Genomic DNA, 17,562 nt, shown 5'->3' with positions numbered 1-17,562 from the left:
GCTTTGTAATCTACCCAGAATGCACCAATACTTCACCAGAACAATCTACTAATCCCACCCGAAATCTCGGAGGTGTTTGTATTCCAATAGATTAACCCCCTGGTGAGCACAGAGAGGTGTGACAGGTTTCAGTGACCGCCTAAGGGGTTACAAGTGTGATTTTATGGCCTCTCAGATTTCATGGCTGAAGGGGTTTACCGTGTGAAATTTATCGGATTCCTAATTACACTACTTAGATTTTATATCAGATACAGTTCGGGAAATGTGAGATCGTAAAGGGCCGTGAAATACTAGAAGTCACTTAGATGAACAGCCGGCTTCATTACCAAGTCGCTATTACAAAGAGTTATAAAGAGGCATAAAAATACAAATGATGAAGCGAATGTGAACATAGCTTTACCGCTTTATAAATTACTTAGATCCCATCCGGAAATAGATAGAGTATACATTACTACTATGGGACTGAAAGAGAAGCTCTTACCTGGGTACTTAAAGGGGTTTCCCCCCCAAGTGCTAAAAAAAGAAATGCTCCCAAACCTAGCTGGTCCCCCTGAGTATTGTGAGCTGTTTCCGTCTTTCTAGCTGACATTGTTCCTGAGTTACAAGTTTTTCTAAATTCAGGTCTATATCCAAGATGGCGCCAGCCTGGAAACTACATTTCCCATCATGCAGTGCTTCTCCCTGATTGGTCTCTTTGTACCAACCCCCTTAGCTTTCTTTACTGCCTACTGCTGTCATTACTACATTGGGCTATGTGCACACTGAGGAAAAGGCGAGGAATTCAGCTTGAAATTCCTCCCGTAAAATATGTACAGAGCAAAGTCCCATTGTGTTCAATGGGTTTTCTGCTCTGTTGTTCACACTGCAGAATTTCCGAGCAGAATTTTCTGCTGTAGATCTGCTAGAGGAATCCTATAGAAGTCAATGGGGGGCTTAAATTCTGCTTGAATTCTGCCTGAAAACTTTCTGCTTCAATTCCTCGAGAATTGCTCAGTGTGCACATAGCCTTGCACAGTAAACACAGTTGAAACTGAAAGAGAGCAGCCCTGACAGAGCAGATCAATCCCTGACAAAGGAAATAGTGAAATTGTGGTGTCCCACTGCGGGTGTTCCTATCCTTACACCCGTCGTAAAAGTCTGTAGTTGTTTGTGATTTTCATATAGCTGTTGTGTTAGTGAAGATGACCACTAGATGAGTTATAATGCTTGGTAAGCAGAACTCTGCTCTGGTCAATCGAAGGTGATAGAGAGGTCCTAGATAGGAGTGGGTGTTAGGATACACAGTGTCTCCTATCTATCTATCTATCTATCTATCTATCTATCTATCTATCTATCTCCTATCTATCTCCTATCTATCTATCTATCTATCTATCTATCTATCTATCTATCTCCTATCTATCTATCTATCTATCTCCTATCTATCTATCTATCTATCTATCTATCTATCTATCTATCTCCTATCTATCTATCTATCTATCTATCTATCTATCTATCTATCTCCTATCTATCTCCTATCTAACTCCTCTATCTATCTATCTATCTATCTCTCTATCTATCTATCTATCTATCTATCTATCTATCTATCTATCTATCTATCTATCTCCTATCTATCTATCTATCTCCTATCTATCTATCTATCTATCTATCTATCTAATCTATCTATCTATCTCCTATCTATCTATCTATTGTCACGGCCGCAGTGTCCCGTGTTCCGGGCCGCCGCCGCGACCTCCTCCTGCCCCATGCAGCCGCCGGGGTCCTTGTGCAGGGACCCGGCGCTGCTGCTAGTTCGGCCCCTGGGGGCGCCTCACCTCTCCTCCGCTCCTGCCTCCGTCTGTGCCGGCCGGCGCGCGCGTCCCCGCCTCCTAGGGCGCGCGTGCGCCGGCTGTCTCAGATTTAAAGGGCCAGTCCGCCCCTAATTGGTGTTGCATTCAACCACTCCCTATAAATTCCTATCCTGCCCCACTACAGGTGTTGGAGCCTCTACATGCTTCCCATAGCGTTTGGCCCAGCTCCCTGTTGTTCCTGACCTTAGTCCTTGTCCCTTGTTCCTGTCTTCAGTCCTTGTCCCTAGTCCTTGCCCGCTGCCTTCCCATTGTTCCTGAGTCCTGTCCGCCTCCTGCGAGCACGTCTACAGACCTCTGCCTGCACTATCTCCTGCCTACTGCTCCTGTCACGCCTCGCCTGCCGTCACTAGCAGCCAAGCCAGGGGTAGCGACCTGGGGGTCGCCTGCCGCAGCAAGTCCATCCCGCCTTGCGGCGGGCTCTGGTGAAAACCAGCGGCCCCTTAGACTCCGTTCCCTGGTGAGGTTAGTGCTATCGCTAGTGACGGTCCAGTGGATCCACTACTCCAGGCGTTACATCTCTCTATCTATCTATCTATCTATCTATCTATCTATCTATTATCTATCTATCTATCTATCTATCTATGTATCTATCTCCTATCTATCTATCTATCTCCTATCTATCTATCTATCTATCTATCTATCTCCTATCTATCTATCTATCTATCTATCTATCTATCTATCTATCTATCATCTATCTATCTATCTATCTATCTATCTATCATCTATCTATCTATCTATCTATCTATCTATCTATGTATCTATCTCCTATCTATCTATCTATCTATCTATCTATCTATCTATCTCCTATCTATCTATCTATCTATCTATCTATCTATCTATCTATCTATCTATCTATCTATCTCCTATCTATCTATCTATCATCTATCTATCTATCTATCATCTATCTATCTATCTATCTATCTATCTATCTATCTATCTATCTATCTATCTATCTCTCTATCTTTCTATCTATCTATCTCCTATCTATCTTCTATCTCCTATCTATCTATATATCTATCTATCTATCTATCTATCTCGTATCTATCTATCTATCTATCTATCTCCTATCTATCTATCTATCTATCTATCTATCTATCTCCTATCTATCTATCTCCTATCTATCTATCTATCTATCTATCTTCTATCTATCTATCTCCTATCTATCTATCTATCTATCTATCTATCTATCTATCTATCTATCTATCTATCTATCTATCTATCTCCTATCTATCTATCTATCTATCTCCTATCTATCTATCTCCTATCTATCTATCTATCTCCTATCTATCTATCTATCTATCTATCTATCTATCTATCTATCTATCAAATCAAATCAAATCAAATCAAAAAAGCTTTATTGGCAGGTCCAAGTTACACATTAGCATTGCCAAAGCATGGGGAGAATAGGGAGTTGAGGAAATGGGATTCACCCGGGGTCGGTGTACAGGGGTTCATGATGTATCATGGGGGGAGGGGGGGGGGGGGAATACATTCAGGGTCGGGGTATTGGAGTCCATGACCTATCGGGGTTGGGGTATCGGAGTCCATGACGGATCACGCTCCTCTCAGTCTATGGCAGGCAGTGACGTATTGTGCCACTATAGTCGCTGTGGTCTCTTCTTCTCCCAGCAGGATGGGTAGTTTCTCTTCCTCCTCCATGGTGGAGAAGCCTGGGAGGAGGTTGGAGAGTCTCCTATAGTGAGTGTCCCTCACTGCTGAGTATTTGGGGCAGTGTAGCAGGAAGTGGGCCTCATCCTCCACGGCCTCCTGGTCGCACTGCTGGCACAGTCGGCTCTCCCTGGGGATGTAGCTCTGTCGGTGCCGCCCAGTTTCATTGGCCAGGTTGTGGGCGCTCAGTCTGTAGCGGCTCAGGATCTTCCGGTCTCTGGGGTTGGGAAGCTCCTCCAGATATGGGGCCAGTCTGTATTCCCTCTGCAGGCTCTGGTACACGGCCAGCTTCTGGGATGCCCTGACCTCCTCCCTCCATTCTTGGACGTAGTCTTCTTGTCTCCTGGTTATTGTGTTCCTGATCCCGGCTTTTGTGAGCTGGTATGGGGGGATTGTCTGGTTGGGCTGGGTTCCAGAGGGTATGTTTTGGGGCTCTGCTTTGCCTGGGGCCCCTTGGTGTAGCAAGGCTTTATGGTGATAGGACCCTTCACTACTACCATGTAGGTGACCCCAGAATGACAGCGCCCTCTTCTGGATAGTTAGGTGTAGGGGGAATCTGCCCAGCTCTGCTCTACAGGCACAGTTAGAGGTGCTCCGATGGACCTGGAGGAGATGCTTACAGAACTCCAGATGGAAGATTTCCGTTGGGCTGGAATCCCATTTTGACCAGTCGGGGTATGTGTGAGGACCCCAGACCTCGCTGCCATACAGGAGAATTGGTGCAATAATGGAGTCAAAGATTTTAAGCCAAACCCTGACAGGTGGCTTAAGGTGGTAGAATTGTCTTCTGATGGTGTAGAAGGTTTTGCAGGCTTTGTCTCTCAGCATCTCGATGGCAGATTTGAAGCTCCCCGTCTGTTCTATTATCAGGCCCAGGTAGGTGTAGCTGCTGGTGGCTGTAAGGGGCTGGTTGTGTAGCGTGAAGGTAGGGGACCCGGCTGACTTTGTTTTCCTTCTCTGGAACACCACAGTGTTGGTCTTTTTGAGGTTGATGGGTAGAGCCCATGTGGTGCTGAACTTCTCCAGGATGGCTAGCTGGTCTTGGAGACCTTTCTCAGATGATGATAGGAGGAGAAGGTCATCCGCATACAGAAGGAATTTCACCTCGGTGTCATGGAGGGTGAGACCTGGTGTTGGGGAGGACTCCAGGGCTGCTGCCAGCTCATTGATATAAATGTTGAAGAGTGTTGGGCTGAGGCAGCAGCCCTGCCTGACTCCTCGGCTCTGCTGGAAATAAGCCGTTCTCTTCCCATTTACCTTCACGCAGCATTGGTTCCCAGTGTAGGAACTTTTGATAACATCATAGGTCTTTCCCCCTATTCCACTCTCCAGCAATTTTAGAAGCAATCCTGGGTGCCACACCGAATCGAAAGCCTTTTTGAAGTCCACGAAACAGGCGTATATTTTTCCTTTCTTTGTGTTGTGGACGTGGCTCTGGATCAGGCGGTGCAGGGTATAGACATGGTCCGTGGTGCGGTGGTTCGGCATGAACCCTGCTTGGCTTTTGCTGAGGACATTGTGCTGGGTGAGGAAGCTGAGGATTCTCTGGTTCAGGATGTTGTTGAAGAGTTTCCCCAGGTTGCTGCTGACACATACCCCCCGATAGTTGGCCGGGTCGTACCTGTCCCCGCTCTTGTGTATTGGGGTTATGACACCTTGGTTCCAGGCACGAGGGAAGTAGCCAGAGCTCAGCACAATGTTGTACAGTTTTGCTATGGCCGCCTGTATTGCTGGTGGGCTGTACTTGATCATTTCGGGGGGGATGCCGTCAGTACCGCTGGCTTTCTTACACCTTATAGTTGATAGTCTCTCTGAAATCTCCTGCGGTGTTATAGGTAAATCCAGAGGGTTTTGGAAGTCCTTCAGTATCTCCTCCATGGTCTTCAGTTTTGATATAATTTGTTCTTGGTCGGGGTTCCGTTCCTCTTTCGGGATGTCTCCATAGAGGTTTTTGAAATATTGGAGCCAGATGTTGCCACTCTGAATGTGGAGGGTGTTTTTCTTCCCCTTTGTGCCCAGGTGGTTCCATAGTTCCCAGAAGGAGTTTTCTAGGAGGGCGTCTTGGAGCTGGGTGAGCTTGGTTAAGGTGTACTCCTGTTTTTTCCTTCTGAGAAGGGTTTTGTATTGCCTTTGTATTGTGTCATAGGCCTCCCGCAGTTTGGTGTTGTTGGGGTCCCTGTGCTTTTTATTTGAGGCCGATCTTAGGGTCTTCCGTACACCTTTGCACTCCTTATCAAACCAAGCGCTAGGATTTTTTTCTTTTGTCTTCTTGTGGCTACTCTTTTGCAGGTCAGCCATTTCTGCCATGGTGTAGAATATATTATTAAGATCCCTTACCGCTTGGTCCACTCCTTCTGGGTTACTCTGGTACACCTTGTTGTTAAAGTTGTTGAGCATCCCTTGGATTTTTGGTTTAGTGTGTATCTCTTTATACTTGAGAGACGACATCTTGGACCACTTGTAGGATGGATGTAATGGGAAAAGTCCGGCCTGATGGGGTTTTTGTCCCGGTGGTTTGTTTGTGGACTTAATATAAAGGACTATCTGGTTATGGTCCGACAGGTGTGATTGTGGATTGACTATGAAGGCCCCAATGTCTGAATGGTCCATATCTGTGATGGCGTAGTCCACTACACTGCTGCCCACATGGGAGTTTAAGGTAGTCCTTCCTAGGGAGTCTCCCTTGATGCGACCATTGAGGATGTGGAGCCCCAAACTTCGGCAGAGATTCAACTATTTTTTGCCACTCTTATTCACTGTGCTGTCATAGCTGTTCCTCTCCATGTGTACTGAGCTATCACATTCAGTCTCTGCCCCATATATATAGATGTTTCCGTCTGCGGTCAGGTAGTCTCTTTCCCTACCTGTTCTGGCATTGAGATCTCCAATTATGAGGACTTTTCCGTGGGTTTGATAGTGGGCGGCTTCCCTTTGCAGGATTTCGAAGGTTTCAGGGTTGTGGTAAGGGGACTCTAGCGGTGGTATGTAGGCAGCGCATAGGTAGATGTCAGATTGGGCGGTGAGGATGGAGCGGTCTATTCTAATCCAGATGTGGCTGTCTCCTCGCTTCACCGGTCTGATCTGCTGATGGAACTCCGCTTTGTACCACACTAGTATTCCTCCTGAACAGCGGCCTAGTTTGGTGGTTTTGTTTTTCAGGGCCGGGACGGAGATTTCCCTGTATCCAGTGGGCACCAGGGACTCACTCTCTGCTTTAGTCCAGGTTTCTAGGAGGATTTGGATGTCACTATTTTCCAGACTCTGGGTGAAGTCCGGATCGTTTACTTTACATCCAAAGGCTGAAGCGTTCAGACCTTGGATGTTCCAACTGCTGATAATAAAGGATGTCATAGGGGGTCTGTATACCTTGTAATGAGCTGGATGTGTAGGACGGGCTGGGGGTCTGACTGGTTCTGGCATGGTAGACAAGGCTTGTGTTGTCCAGTCACATGAGTATCCTACTAAGGGTTCTGAGCAGGGTCTTTATCTCGTCTAGGTCTCTGCTCTTTATTTCTCGGTGTGAGGCAGGTGGTTTTCTCCATGGTTTTTGCCTTTGGTGGTCTGATTTGGGGTATGGGGCCATGTTTCCAGTTTGTGGTGTGGCACATGATGCTTGAGGTGTTTGGGTTGTTGGTGGCGTTTCCCTGTTGTCTCTGGTTTGGCCTGTGTGGGGTCTAGGACGGGGGGTTCTGTTTAGTACAATGTCCTTTATTTCTTTGGCCAGGAGGCTGACCCCTTGCTTGTTGAGGTGTTTGCTGTCGTATAGGTGGTGGTGGTTGATGTTGGGGTGTTGTGCCAGGGTGATGTTTGGCACTGAGCTGATCTTAGCTGCTAGGTCGTTGTTAATGGTCTGGATGGTATCGCTGGCCACATCCTTTCTAGGCAGCAGGGTGGACACTATTATTTTACTGGTCGGGAACTTCTTTTGTGCAGTTTTTGCCAGCTGGGTCAGCTGTTCAGCAATTTGTTGCTGCTGGTCTTGGAGATTGTTTGTACCTGTATGTATGACTAGATTGGTTGGGTTGGTAAAGTGTGGTTCATTGATAACTGCTGTGACTTGTTCAATGGTTGCACAATTAATTTTCTTAACCCTAATTTTGGGGAAAAGTCGCCTCATGTTAAGGTATTTCCCATTAGAGTCTATGATTAGTACGGTATCAGTGTCCCCGCGTTGGGGCTTATGGCCTGCTTGCTGTATGGTTTCCTGGGTGCCACTTGGTTGTGTTGCTGGGTCTTTGTGCTGGTCTGTGCTAGCGGCTCTGATAGTTGTTGGCTCTGTCTCCATCTGGATCAGTCCGCCGTTGGTTGGTATGGTCACATTTATTTCTGGTGTTGTTGGTCTGTTCCGGATCTCTGATATAAAGTCCTGGATGCTGGCTGCCATTGTGTCTGTGCTCCCCCCTGGGCCCCCGTCCTGGTTCTGGATTTGTCTCTTTAGATCTGTTATCTCCTGTTGTAGCTTGCTGTTTTCTTGTTGGAGGGCTTGTACTTTACATTGCATTTCTCCTAGAGCTGCTGTGAATTCACATTTCAGTTTGTTTATTTCATTAAGTGCTTTGTCGTTTGCATTTTTGTCACTTTGGTTTCTTTGAAGTTCCTCCTTGAACTGTACAAAGTCTCTCTCCAATTGAGATAAGCAGTCTCTGAGAATGTTGGGTGTTGGGTGGGAAGCATCCTCACCTACAGACACAGGGGGGTCCTTGGGGACTGTCTCTGGTTTTTGCTCTTGCTTGTGTTTTTGAGCTTCGTTTTTAATATCAGGAAATGTTCTTTCAAACTGAGTGAGGTTATCCTCAGTGCCTTGTACCATGATGGTGCCAGTGTTATAGAGGTTATCCTCAGTGCCTTGTACCATGATGGTGCCAGTGTTATAGAGGTTTATGGTGAGTACTGTGTCCTCCTCATCCCCAGTTTCCTTTACCCTGATCTGCCGGCCCCGGTTGATGCCGCCCTTTGAGATGTTTTCATAATAGTTGCAGAAGGCTTTGTTCCAGGCATTGGGCTGCTCGGTGAAGAAGACCACATCCGTTTTCCTCCTAATTGGCTCTTTATAAGTAAAGTCGGCATAGAGGGTCTCTGGATTCTGTCTGGTGGTGGCATCTTTTATGGCTTTCCTTGCCTGAATGCTCCTCAGCCCTTCTGAGTATGTTATCTCCAGGATGTCTGACCCCCTGCTGGCTGAGGCTGCCTGGCTCCTCTGCTCATCTATGTTGCTGGACTTTACGTGCTCTAAATTGTGATTTTGCATGTTTTAAATATTATCCTTATTTCTATGGAGTTTGGTCTCTAGCAGTTTCTGGTGAGGGGGTAGGGGTTGGTGTTGGAGCAGGAGCTCTTACCTGTGGCTGCTGAGGATCTTTGGACTCTTGAGGTTGATGGTCCTTGTAGCCTTGTGGTCTGTCTTGATGATTGTTGGCTGTCCTCAAAGCAAGATTCTTGTTTTATCCTTTAAATCCCAAAAAAGTTTTTCCTTTTTATGAAGAGCTTTAGTGCTGCTCGCTTCTGTATCCCATGGAGTTTGTATTTCCCAGGTTTCGTCTTAGAATTTGCTCATTACAAGGTATAAAGTGATGAAAACTCAGGAGCTCATGTTCAGTGCTGCTTACTCCTGGACTGCTGGGCGGGATCTATCTATCTATCTATCTCCTATCTATCTATCTATCTATCTCCTATCTATCTATCTATCTATCTATCTATCTATCTATCTATCTATCTATCTCCTATCTATCTCCTATCTTTCTATCTATCTATCTATCTCCTATCTATCTATCTATCTATCTATCTATCTATCTATCTATCTCCTATCTATTTATCTATCTATCTATCTATCTATCTATCTATCTATCTATCTATCTCCTATCTATCTCCTATCTATCTATCTATCTATCTCCTATCTATCTATCTATCTATCTATCTATCTATCTATCTATCTCCTATCTATCTATCTATCTATCTATCTATCTATCTATCTCCTATCTATCTCCTATCTATCTATCTATCTATCTATCTATCTATCTATCTATCTCCTATCTATCTATCTATCTATCTCCTATCTATCTATCTATCTATCTATCTATCTATCTCCTATCTATCTCCTATCTATCTATCTATCTATCTATCTATCTATCTATCTATCTATCTCCTATCTATCTATCTATCTCCTATCTATCTATCTATCTATCTATCTCCTATCTATCTATCTATCTATCTATCTATCTATCTATCTATCTATCTATCTATCTATCTCCTATCTATCTCCTATCTATCTCCTATCTATCTCCTATCTATCTATCTATCTATCTATCTATCTATCTATCTATCTACTATCTATCTATCTCCTATCTCCTATCTATCTATCTATCTATCTATCTATCTATCTATCTATCTATCTATCTATCTCCTATCTATCTATCTCCTATCTATCTATCTATCTATCTATCTATCTATCTATCTATCTATCTATCTCCTATCTATCTCCTATCTATCTCCTATCTATCTATCTATCTATCTATCTATCTATCTATCTATCTCCTATCTATCTATCTATCTATCTATCTATCTCCTATCTATCTATCTATCTATCTATCTATCTATCTATTTATCTATCTATCTCCTATCTATCTCCTATCTATCTATCTCTCTATCTATCTATCTCCTATCTATCTATCTATCTATCTATCTATCTATCTCCTATCTATCTCCTATCTATCTATCTATCTATCTATCTATCTATCTATCTCCTATCTATCTCCTACCTATCTATCTATCTATCTATCTATCTATCTATCTATCTATCTATCTATCTATCTCCTATCTATCTATCTATCTATCTATCTATGTGAAAGTATGTCAGCAGCACAATGTAAGTGAGGTGGGTGCCAGTAGTAGTTCCAACCACGAACTTCCAATATATTATAGTAAATCCAACGGCACTCCAAGATATGTTGAAATCCAAAAATGTGATTTATTCACGTGATCAAATCATGTTATAGCACAGCAATCAAAGAGGCCTCTTTGATTGCTGTGCTATAACATGATTTAATCACGTGAATAAATCACATTTTTGGATTTCAACATATCTTGGAGTGCCGTTGGATTTACTATAATATCTATCTATCTATCTATCTATCTATCTATCTCCTATCTATCTATCTATCTATCTATCTATCTATCTATCTATCTCCTATCTATCTATCTATCTATCTATCTATCTATCTATCTATCTATCTCCTATCTATCTATCTATCTATCTATCTATCTATCTCCTATCTATCTATCTATCTATCTATCTATCTATCTATCTATCTATCTATCTATCTATCTCCTATCTATCTATCTCCTATCTATCTATCTCCTATCTATCTATCTATCTATCTATCTATCTATCTATCTATCTATCTATCTCCTATCTATCTCTCTATCTATCACATTTGCACTGTGCCGCCCACATTCCGCCTCTAATAGCGTCCGAGCTGTGCAGTAATGTTGGTCAATAATTAACCGATCTTTCTAATGTCTTTCTTCTCACTTCTCCCCATTCTCCCCTGTGGTTCGGTGTGATCTTTACCTCTCTGTCCTTTCCCTTCTCGGTGACTCCTGACTCAGGTGACGGCTCTTGTCCTCCATATTGTTACATCTTGAGCCTTTTTATACCTGTGGAGCCTTTTATTCCTCGAGCTTTCCTTCATTGTGGGACACGGCCGCCATTATACCCGGACATTAGCCCCTGTATATTGGTCTGGTCACCGGATGTATGTAGTCTAAGGAGATGGAAACCTCAGGCGCCAGTCTCGGCCTAGTGAGGAACCTATCACAGTACAGCGGCTTTCTTCTGGCTTTTGTCTCGGCCGGTTTTCTTATTGTGGCGACTTGGACAGATTGCTGGATGCAAAACGCAGATGACTCTCTGGAGGTAAGGTAAAAAAAAGAAACTCATCGGATATGGGGATAATGAACTAGATTTTCCTTATGACAAATGATTCTTTAACATGGCGCTGTTTCTGTAGGAAGCATCTCTTATTTTACTAGTCTTCAACCCCTTTAAAGGGAAACTCTGGTAAATATCTTTTTCTTTTAACTGAGCTGGTTTCAGAAAGTTATACAGATTTGTCATTTACTTCTATTAAAGACCTCAAGTCTTCCAGTACTTATCAGCTGCTGTATGTCCTGCAGGAAGTGGTGTATTTTCTCCAGTCTGACAAAGTGCTCTCTGCTGCCACCTCTGTCCATGTCAGGAACTGTCCAGAGCAGGAGAGGTTTTCTGTGGGGATTTGCTGCCGCTCTGGACAGTTCCTGACATGGACAGAGGTGGCAGCAGAGAGCACTGTGTCAGACTGGAAAGAACACACCACTTCCTGCAGGGCTCACAGCTGCTGATAAGTATGGGAAGACTTGAGATTTTTACATAGAAGTAAATTACAAATCTATATAACTTAGTGAAACCAGTTGATTTGAAAGAAATAGATTTTAGCTGGATTATCCCTTTAAGTAATGGAGGGAAATCGCTCTTGAAATCTTTATTGTAGGCTGAGTTCCCTTCAAATTGAGTCCTAAAATAAGTAATAAAACTCAGATCTTGTTAATCTGTATAATTTTTTTGCTGTCTGGTCCATGAAAGGTATTGATATTATTTTCTAATTTTCTACGACCCATTTTACGAGTGTGTATGTGTATGTGTAAAAGTGTGTATGTGTGTGTGTATGTATGTGTGCATGTGTATGTGTGTGTGTGTGTGTGTGTGTGTGTATGTGTGTGTGTGTGTGTGTGTATGTGTGTGTGTGTGTATGATTGGCTTTTTTATGATTCCTTATTGTACATTGAAGACAATTACATTTTTATCTCACAATTCGTATAATCTCGGCTCTCCAGCTGTTGCAAAACTACAACTCCCATCATGTGTAGACAGTCAAAGCTAAAGCTGTAGTTTTTAAACAGCTGGAGAGCCAAGGTTCCCTATCCCTGCCCTGTAGTATATGGCCCCCTCTGTGTAGTCCCCTTATAGATGACCCCTCTGTTTAGTCCACTAAAATAAATACCCCCCCCCCCCCCCTCTGCGCATGCCCTATTATATACATCCGGCAGTGTAGTTACCCTTATAGATACCTCCTCTGTGACGTCCTCCTTATAGATTGCCCCCTGTGTTGTTCCCTTTACAAATGGCCCCCAGTGTTGTCCCTTCCCATATATATAGCCCCCAGTGTTTTCCCTCCCCCATATATATAGCCCCAAGTGTTGTCCCTCCCCCATATATATATATAGCACCAAGTGTTGTCCCTCCCCATATATATAGCCCCCAGTGTTTTCCCTCCCCCATATATATATATAGCCCCCAGTGTTGTGCCTCCCCCATATATGCAGCCCCCAGTGTTGTGCCTCCCCCATATATGCAGCCCCCAGTGTTGAGCCTCCACCATATAGCCCCCAGTGTTGTCCCTCCCCCATATATATAACCCCCAGTGCTGTGCCTCCCCCATATATATAGCCCCCAGTGCTGTGCCTCCCCCATATATATAGCCCCCAGTGCTGTGCCTCCCCATATATATACAGCCCCCAGTATTGTGCATTCCCCATATATATATAGCCCGCAGTGCTGTGCCTACCCCATATATATAGCCCCCAGTGCTGTCCCTCCCCTATATATAGAGCCCCCAGTGCTGTGCCTCCCCCATATATATACAGCCCCCAGTGCTGTGCCTCCCCCATATATACAGCCCCCAGTGCTGTGCCTCCCCCATATATATAGCCCCCGGTGCTGTCCCTCCCCCATATATACAGCCCCCAGTGCTGTGCCTCTCCCATATATATACACAACCCCCAGTGCTGTCCCTCCCCTATATATACAGCCCCCAGTGTTGTGCCTCCCCCATATATATATACAGCCCCCAGTGCTGTCCCTCCCCCATATATACAGCCCCCAGTGCTGTGCCTCCCCCATATATATAGCCCCCAGTGCTGTCCCTCCCCCATATATATATATATATATATATATATATATATATATAGCCCCTAGTGCTGTGCATCCCATATATATATATATATATATATATATATATATATATATATATATATATATATAGCCCCTAGTGCTGTGCTCCCCTGTTCCCCTCTGATAAAAATAAAAAAACTCACAACTCACCTAACCACACGATCAGGGGCTGGCTGGCAAATTTTAGCCCGGGGGGCAATTACACAGCACTGGCCCATGAGTAGCAGGCTGGCGGCCCATCCTTAAAGGACCACTCTGGCCTCTAACCTCTTACCTATAACATCTTCGGTCCTTCCAGTCATTTGTGACCAAATATCCTACTGTGCCCTGTGAAAGGGTCAGAACTCACTTTCCTGTATAAGTCTATGGGGCGGCTCAGTGATGACACAGAATGGTCCCATAGACAGATGCTAGGAAAGCTGGGTGACCTCTATCATACTGAGTACAAGATGCTGGAAAGCTGGGTGACCTCCATCATACTGAGTATAAGATGCTGGGAAAGCTGGGTGAACTCCATGATACTAAGTATAAGATGCTGTGAAAGCTGGGTGACCTCCATTATACTGAGTATAGGATGGTGGGAAGGCTGGGTGACCTCTATCATACTGAGTATAAGATGCTGGAAAGCTGGGTGACCTCCATTATACTGATTATAAGATGCTGGGAAAGCTGGGTGACCTCCATGATACTAAGTATAAGATGCTGTGAAAGCTGGGTGACCTCCATTATACTGAGTATAGGATGGTGGGAAAGCTGGGTGACCCCCGTCATACTGAGTATAAGATGGTGGGAAAGCTGGGTGACCTCCATCATACTGACTACAAGATACTGGGAAAGCTGTGTGACCTCCATCATATTTAGTATAAGATGCTGGGAAAGCTGGGTGACCTCCATCCTACTGAGTATAAGATGGTGGAAAAGCTGGTGACCCCCATAATACTGTGTACAAGATGCTGGAAAGCTGGGTGACCTCCATCATACTAAGTATAAGATGGTGGAAAAGCTGGTGACCCCCATAAAACTGTGTACAAGATGCTGGAAGGCTGGGTGACCTCCATCATACTGAGTATAAGATGGTGGGAAAGCTGGGTGACCTCCATCATACTGAGTATAAGATGGTGGGAAAGCTGGGTGACCTCCATTATACTGACTACAAATACAAGATGCTGGGAAAGCTGCCTGACCCTCATTATACTGACATGCACCTCACCTCCGCGCCGCCTGCTTGACCTGCACCTCTTGCCCGGCCGCCAACCCGTCACTCTACGCTGCTCCACCTGCAATGATTTTTTGTGAAAATTGAATTTACGGTTTTAATCGAAATTGATTCTAACCTTCTGGGCAAATTAATTTGATTAATCGCCCAGCCCTAACTCCTCTGTATGTATGTATCCTCTATGCACCCCTGTATATATGTCTCCTCCTGTATGTATGTATCCTCTATGTACCCCTGTATATATGTCTCCTCCTGTATATATGTATCCTCTGTATGTCTCCTCCTGTATGTATGTATCCTCTATGTACCCCTGTATATATGTCTCCTCCTGTATATATGTATCCTCTGTATGTCTGCTCCTGTATATAAGTCTCCTCCTGTATATATGTATCCTCTATGTACCCATGTATATATGTCTCCTCCTGTATATATGTATCCTCTGTATGTCTCCTCCTGTATATATGTATCCTCTATGTACCCCTGTATATATGTCTCCTCCTGTATATATGTATCCTCTGTATGTCTCCTCCTGTATATATGTCTCCTCCTGTATATATGTATCCTCTATGTACCCCTCTGTATGTCTCCTCCTGTATATATGTATCCTCTATGTACCCCTCTGTATGTCTCCTCCTGTATATACATATCCTATATGTACCCCTGTATATATGTCTCCTCCTGTATATATGTATCCTCTGTATGTCTCCTCCTGTATATATGTCTCCTCCTGTATATATGTATCCTCTATGTACCCCTGGTAAAGTCCAAGGTTGGAACAGCGGAACCTCCCAGGGATGCACAGTCTCCGTCAGGTGGGCCCACACCTGATACTCAATAGCGAAAAAGAAATGGTGTGGAGAAAGCATCCATCCAGTGAAAAAATATTTTTACTTTATTTTAAGCCATTGCATATAAAAAGATTACCGACGTTTCGGCTCTAACACTCCTGAGCCTTTCTCAAGTGTTAGAGCCGAAACGTCGGTAATCTTTTTATATGCAATGGCTTAAAATAAAGTAAAAATATTTTTTCACTGGATGGATGCTGTCTCCACACCATTTCTTTTTCTCTATGTACCCCTGTATATGTCTCCTCCTGTATATATGTATCCTATATGTACCCCTGTATATATGTCTCCTCCTGTATATATGTATCCTCTATGTACCCCTGTATATGTCTCCTCCTGTATATATGTATCCTATATGTACCCCTGTATATATGTCTCCTCCTGTATATATGTATCCTCTATGTACCCCTGTATATGTCTCCTCCTGTATATATGTATCCTATATGTACCCCTGTATAGATGTATCCTCCTGTATATATGTATCCTCTATGTACCCCTGTATATATGTCTCCTCCTGTATATATGTATCCTCTATGTACCCCTCTGTATGTCTCCTCCTGTATATATGTATCCTCTATATACTCCTCAGTATGTCTCCTCTTGTATATATGTATCCTCTATGTACCCCTGTATATATGCCTCCTCCTGTATATATGTATCCTCTATGTACCCCTGTATATATGCTTCCTCCTGTATATATGTATGCTCTATGTACCCCTTTGTATGTCTCCTCCTGTATATATGTATCCTCCTGTGTAGGTCTCCTGTATATATGTATCCTCTATGTACCCCTGTATATATGCTTCCTCCTGTATATATGTATGCTCTATATACTCCTCTGTATGTCTCCTCCTGTATATATGTATCCTCCTGTGTAGGTCTCCTGTATATATGTATCCTCCTGTGTAGGTCTCCTGTATATATGTATCCTCTATGTCAGGGAGGGGGAACCTTGGCTCTTCAGCTGTTGCAAAACTACAACTCCCATCATCCATGGACAGCCTATCACTCTCCAGCTATGATGGGAGTTGTAGTTTTGCAGCAGCTGGAGGGCCTTGGTCCCCTCCCCCTGCCCTATGTCCTGCTGTGTAGATCTCCTCCTGTGTAGGTACCTTGCTTCCTGCAGACACCATCTTCTCTGTCTTCAGGCTCTTCTAGCCCAGTTGCAGGAGAACCAGCTGGGAGGAGAGAGCGGCCTCTGGTGGCCGGAGGAAGATACTGCCTACAGCAGTTTGCTTTTTACCATAAGCCTCTTAGGCTTATAGAAAGCATAGTGGCCATACAGGGGGCGGGGCTTACCGGCATGGGGGCGGGGCTTCGGCGGCCGCTTCCATCACAGTCCGGATCCACCACAGCCACAGGTAAATATGACTGAAGAGGGCCGGGGCTGTAAGCAGGGGAGGCACTAAGGACTCCAGCCAGCTGTCAGCAGCCATGCGGCCCTGACAACTGGGGGAAGACCGGCCCGGGGGGCATATGCCCCCCTGCCCCCCGGCCCAGCCCGCCCCTGCACACGATCCCCCATCAGTCGCAGGCCTCTTCTTCTATCTTCATCTGCACCCGACAGATCAGCAGCTTCCAGGCGAAGTCCCGGACAGCGACATCACTGAGCTCAGTGTGCGCCGCGGCGGCTGGGTCTTCCGGTACAGGGTGCGCGTCACTTCCTGTACCGAAAGTCCCAGCCGCCGCGACGCACACTGAGCTCAGTGATGTCGCTGTCCGGGACTTCGCCTGGAAGCTGCTGATCTGTCGGGGGCGGGGGCAACACTCTTGTGATCGCAAGCCAATGCTGCTTGCGGTCACAAGAGTGATTGACAGGGCGGGAAGCCTATGGCTTCTCGCGCTGTCAATCAGAAAACTGAACACCCGGGAGGCCCGCTCAGCCACCGGGTGTTGTAGGCAGTAAGCTCCGGGGGCCCAGGCCACGGGCCCCCCGATGCTAGGGGCCCCGTAGCAGCCGCTACGGCTGCTACGGCGGTAGTTCTGCCCCTGGCTGTATTC

At 44.9% G+C, this 17,562-nt stretch overlaps 1 protein-coding gene across 1 annotated transcript in view; it reads left to right on the top strand.

Moving 5' to 3' along the window:
* The first annotated feature begins 11,283 nt into the window (after positions 1-11,283).
* CLDN16 (claudin 16) overlaps positions 11,284-17,562 on the top strand; it is a 31,534-nt gene continuing 25,255 nt past the window's right edge. The window contains exon 1 of the mRNA XM_069973378.1: positions 11,284-11,427. Coding sequence (XP_069829479.1) covers positions 11,284-11,427 — 144 coding nt within the window. The remainder of the gene's footprint in view (positions 11,428-17,562) is intronic.

Source organism: Dendropsophus ebraccatus, chromosome 6, assembly GCF_027789765.1.
Source record: "Dendropsophus ebraccatus isolate aDenEbr1 chromosome 6, aDenEbr1.pat, whole genome shotgun sequence".
Lineage (NCBI taxonomy): Eukaryota > Metazoa > Chordata > Amphibia > Anura > Hylidae > Dendropsophus > Dendropsophus ebraccatus.
The sequence above is the reverse complement of the archived record's forward strand: the minus strand, read 5'-3'. Positions and strand labels throughout refer to the sequence as shown.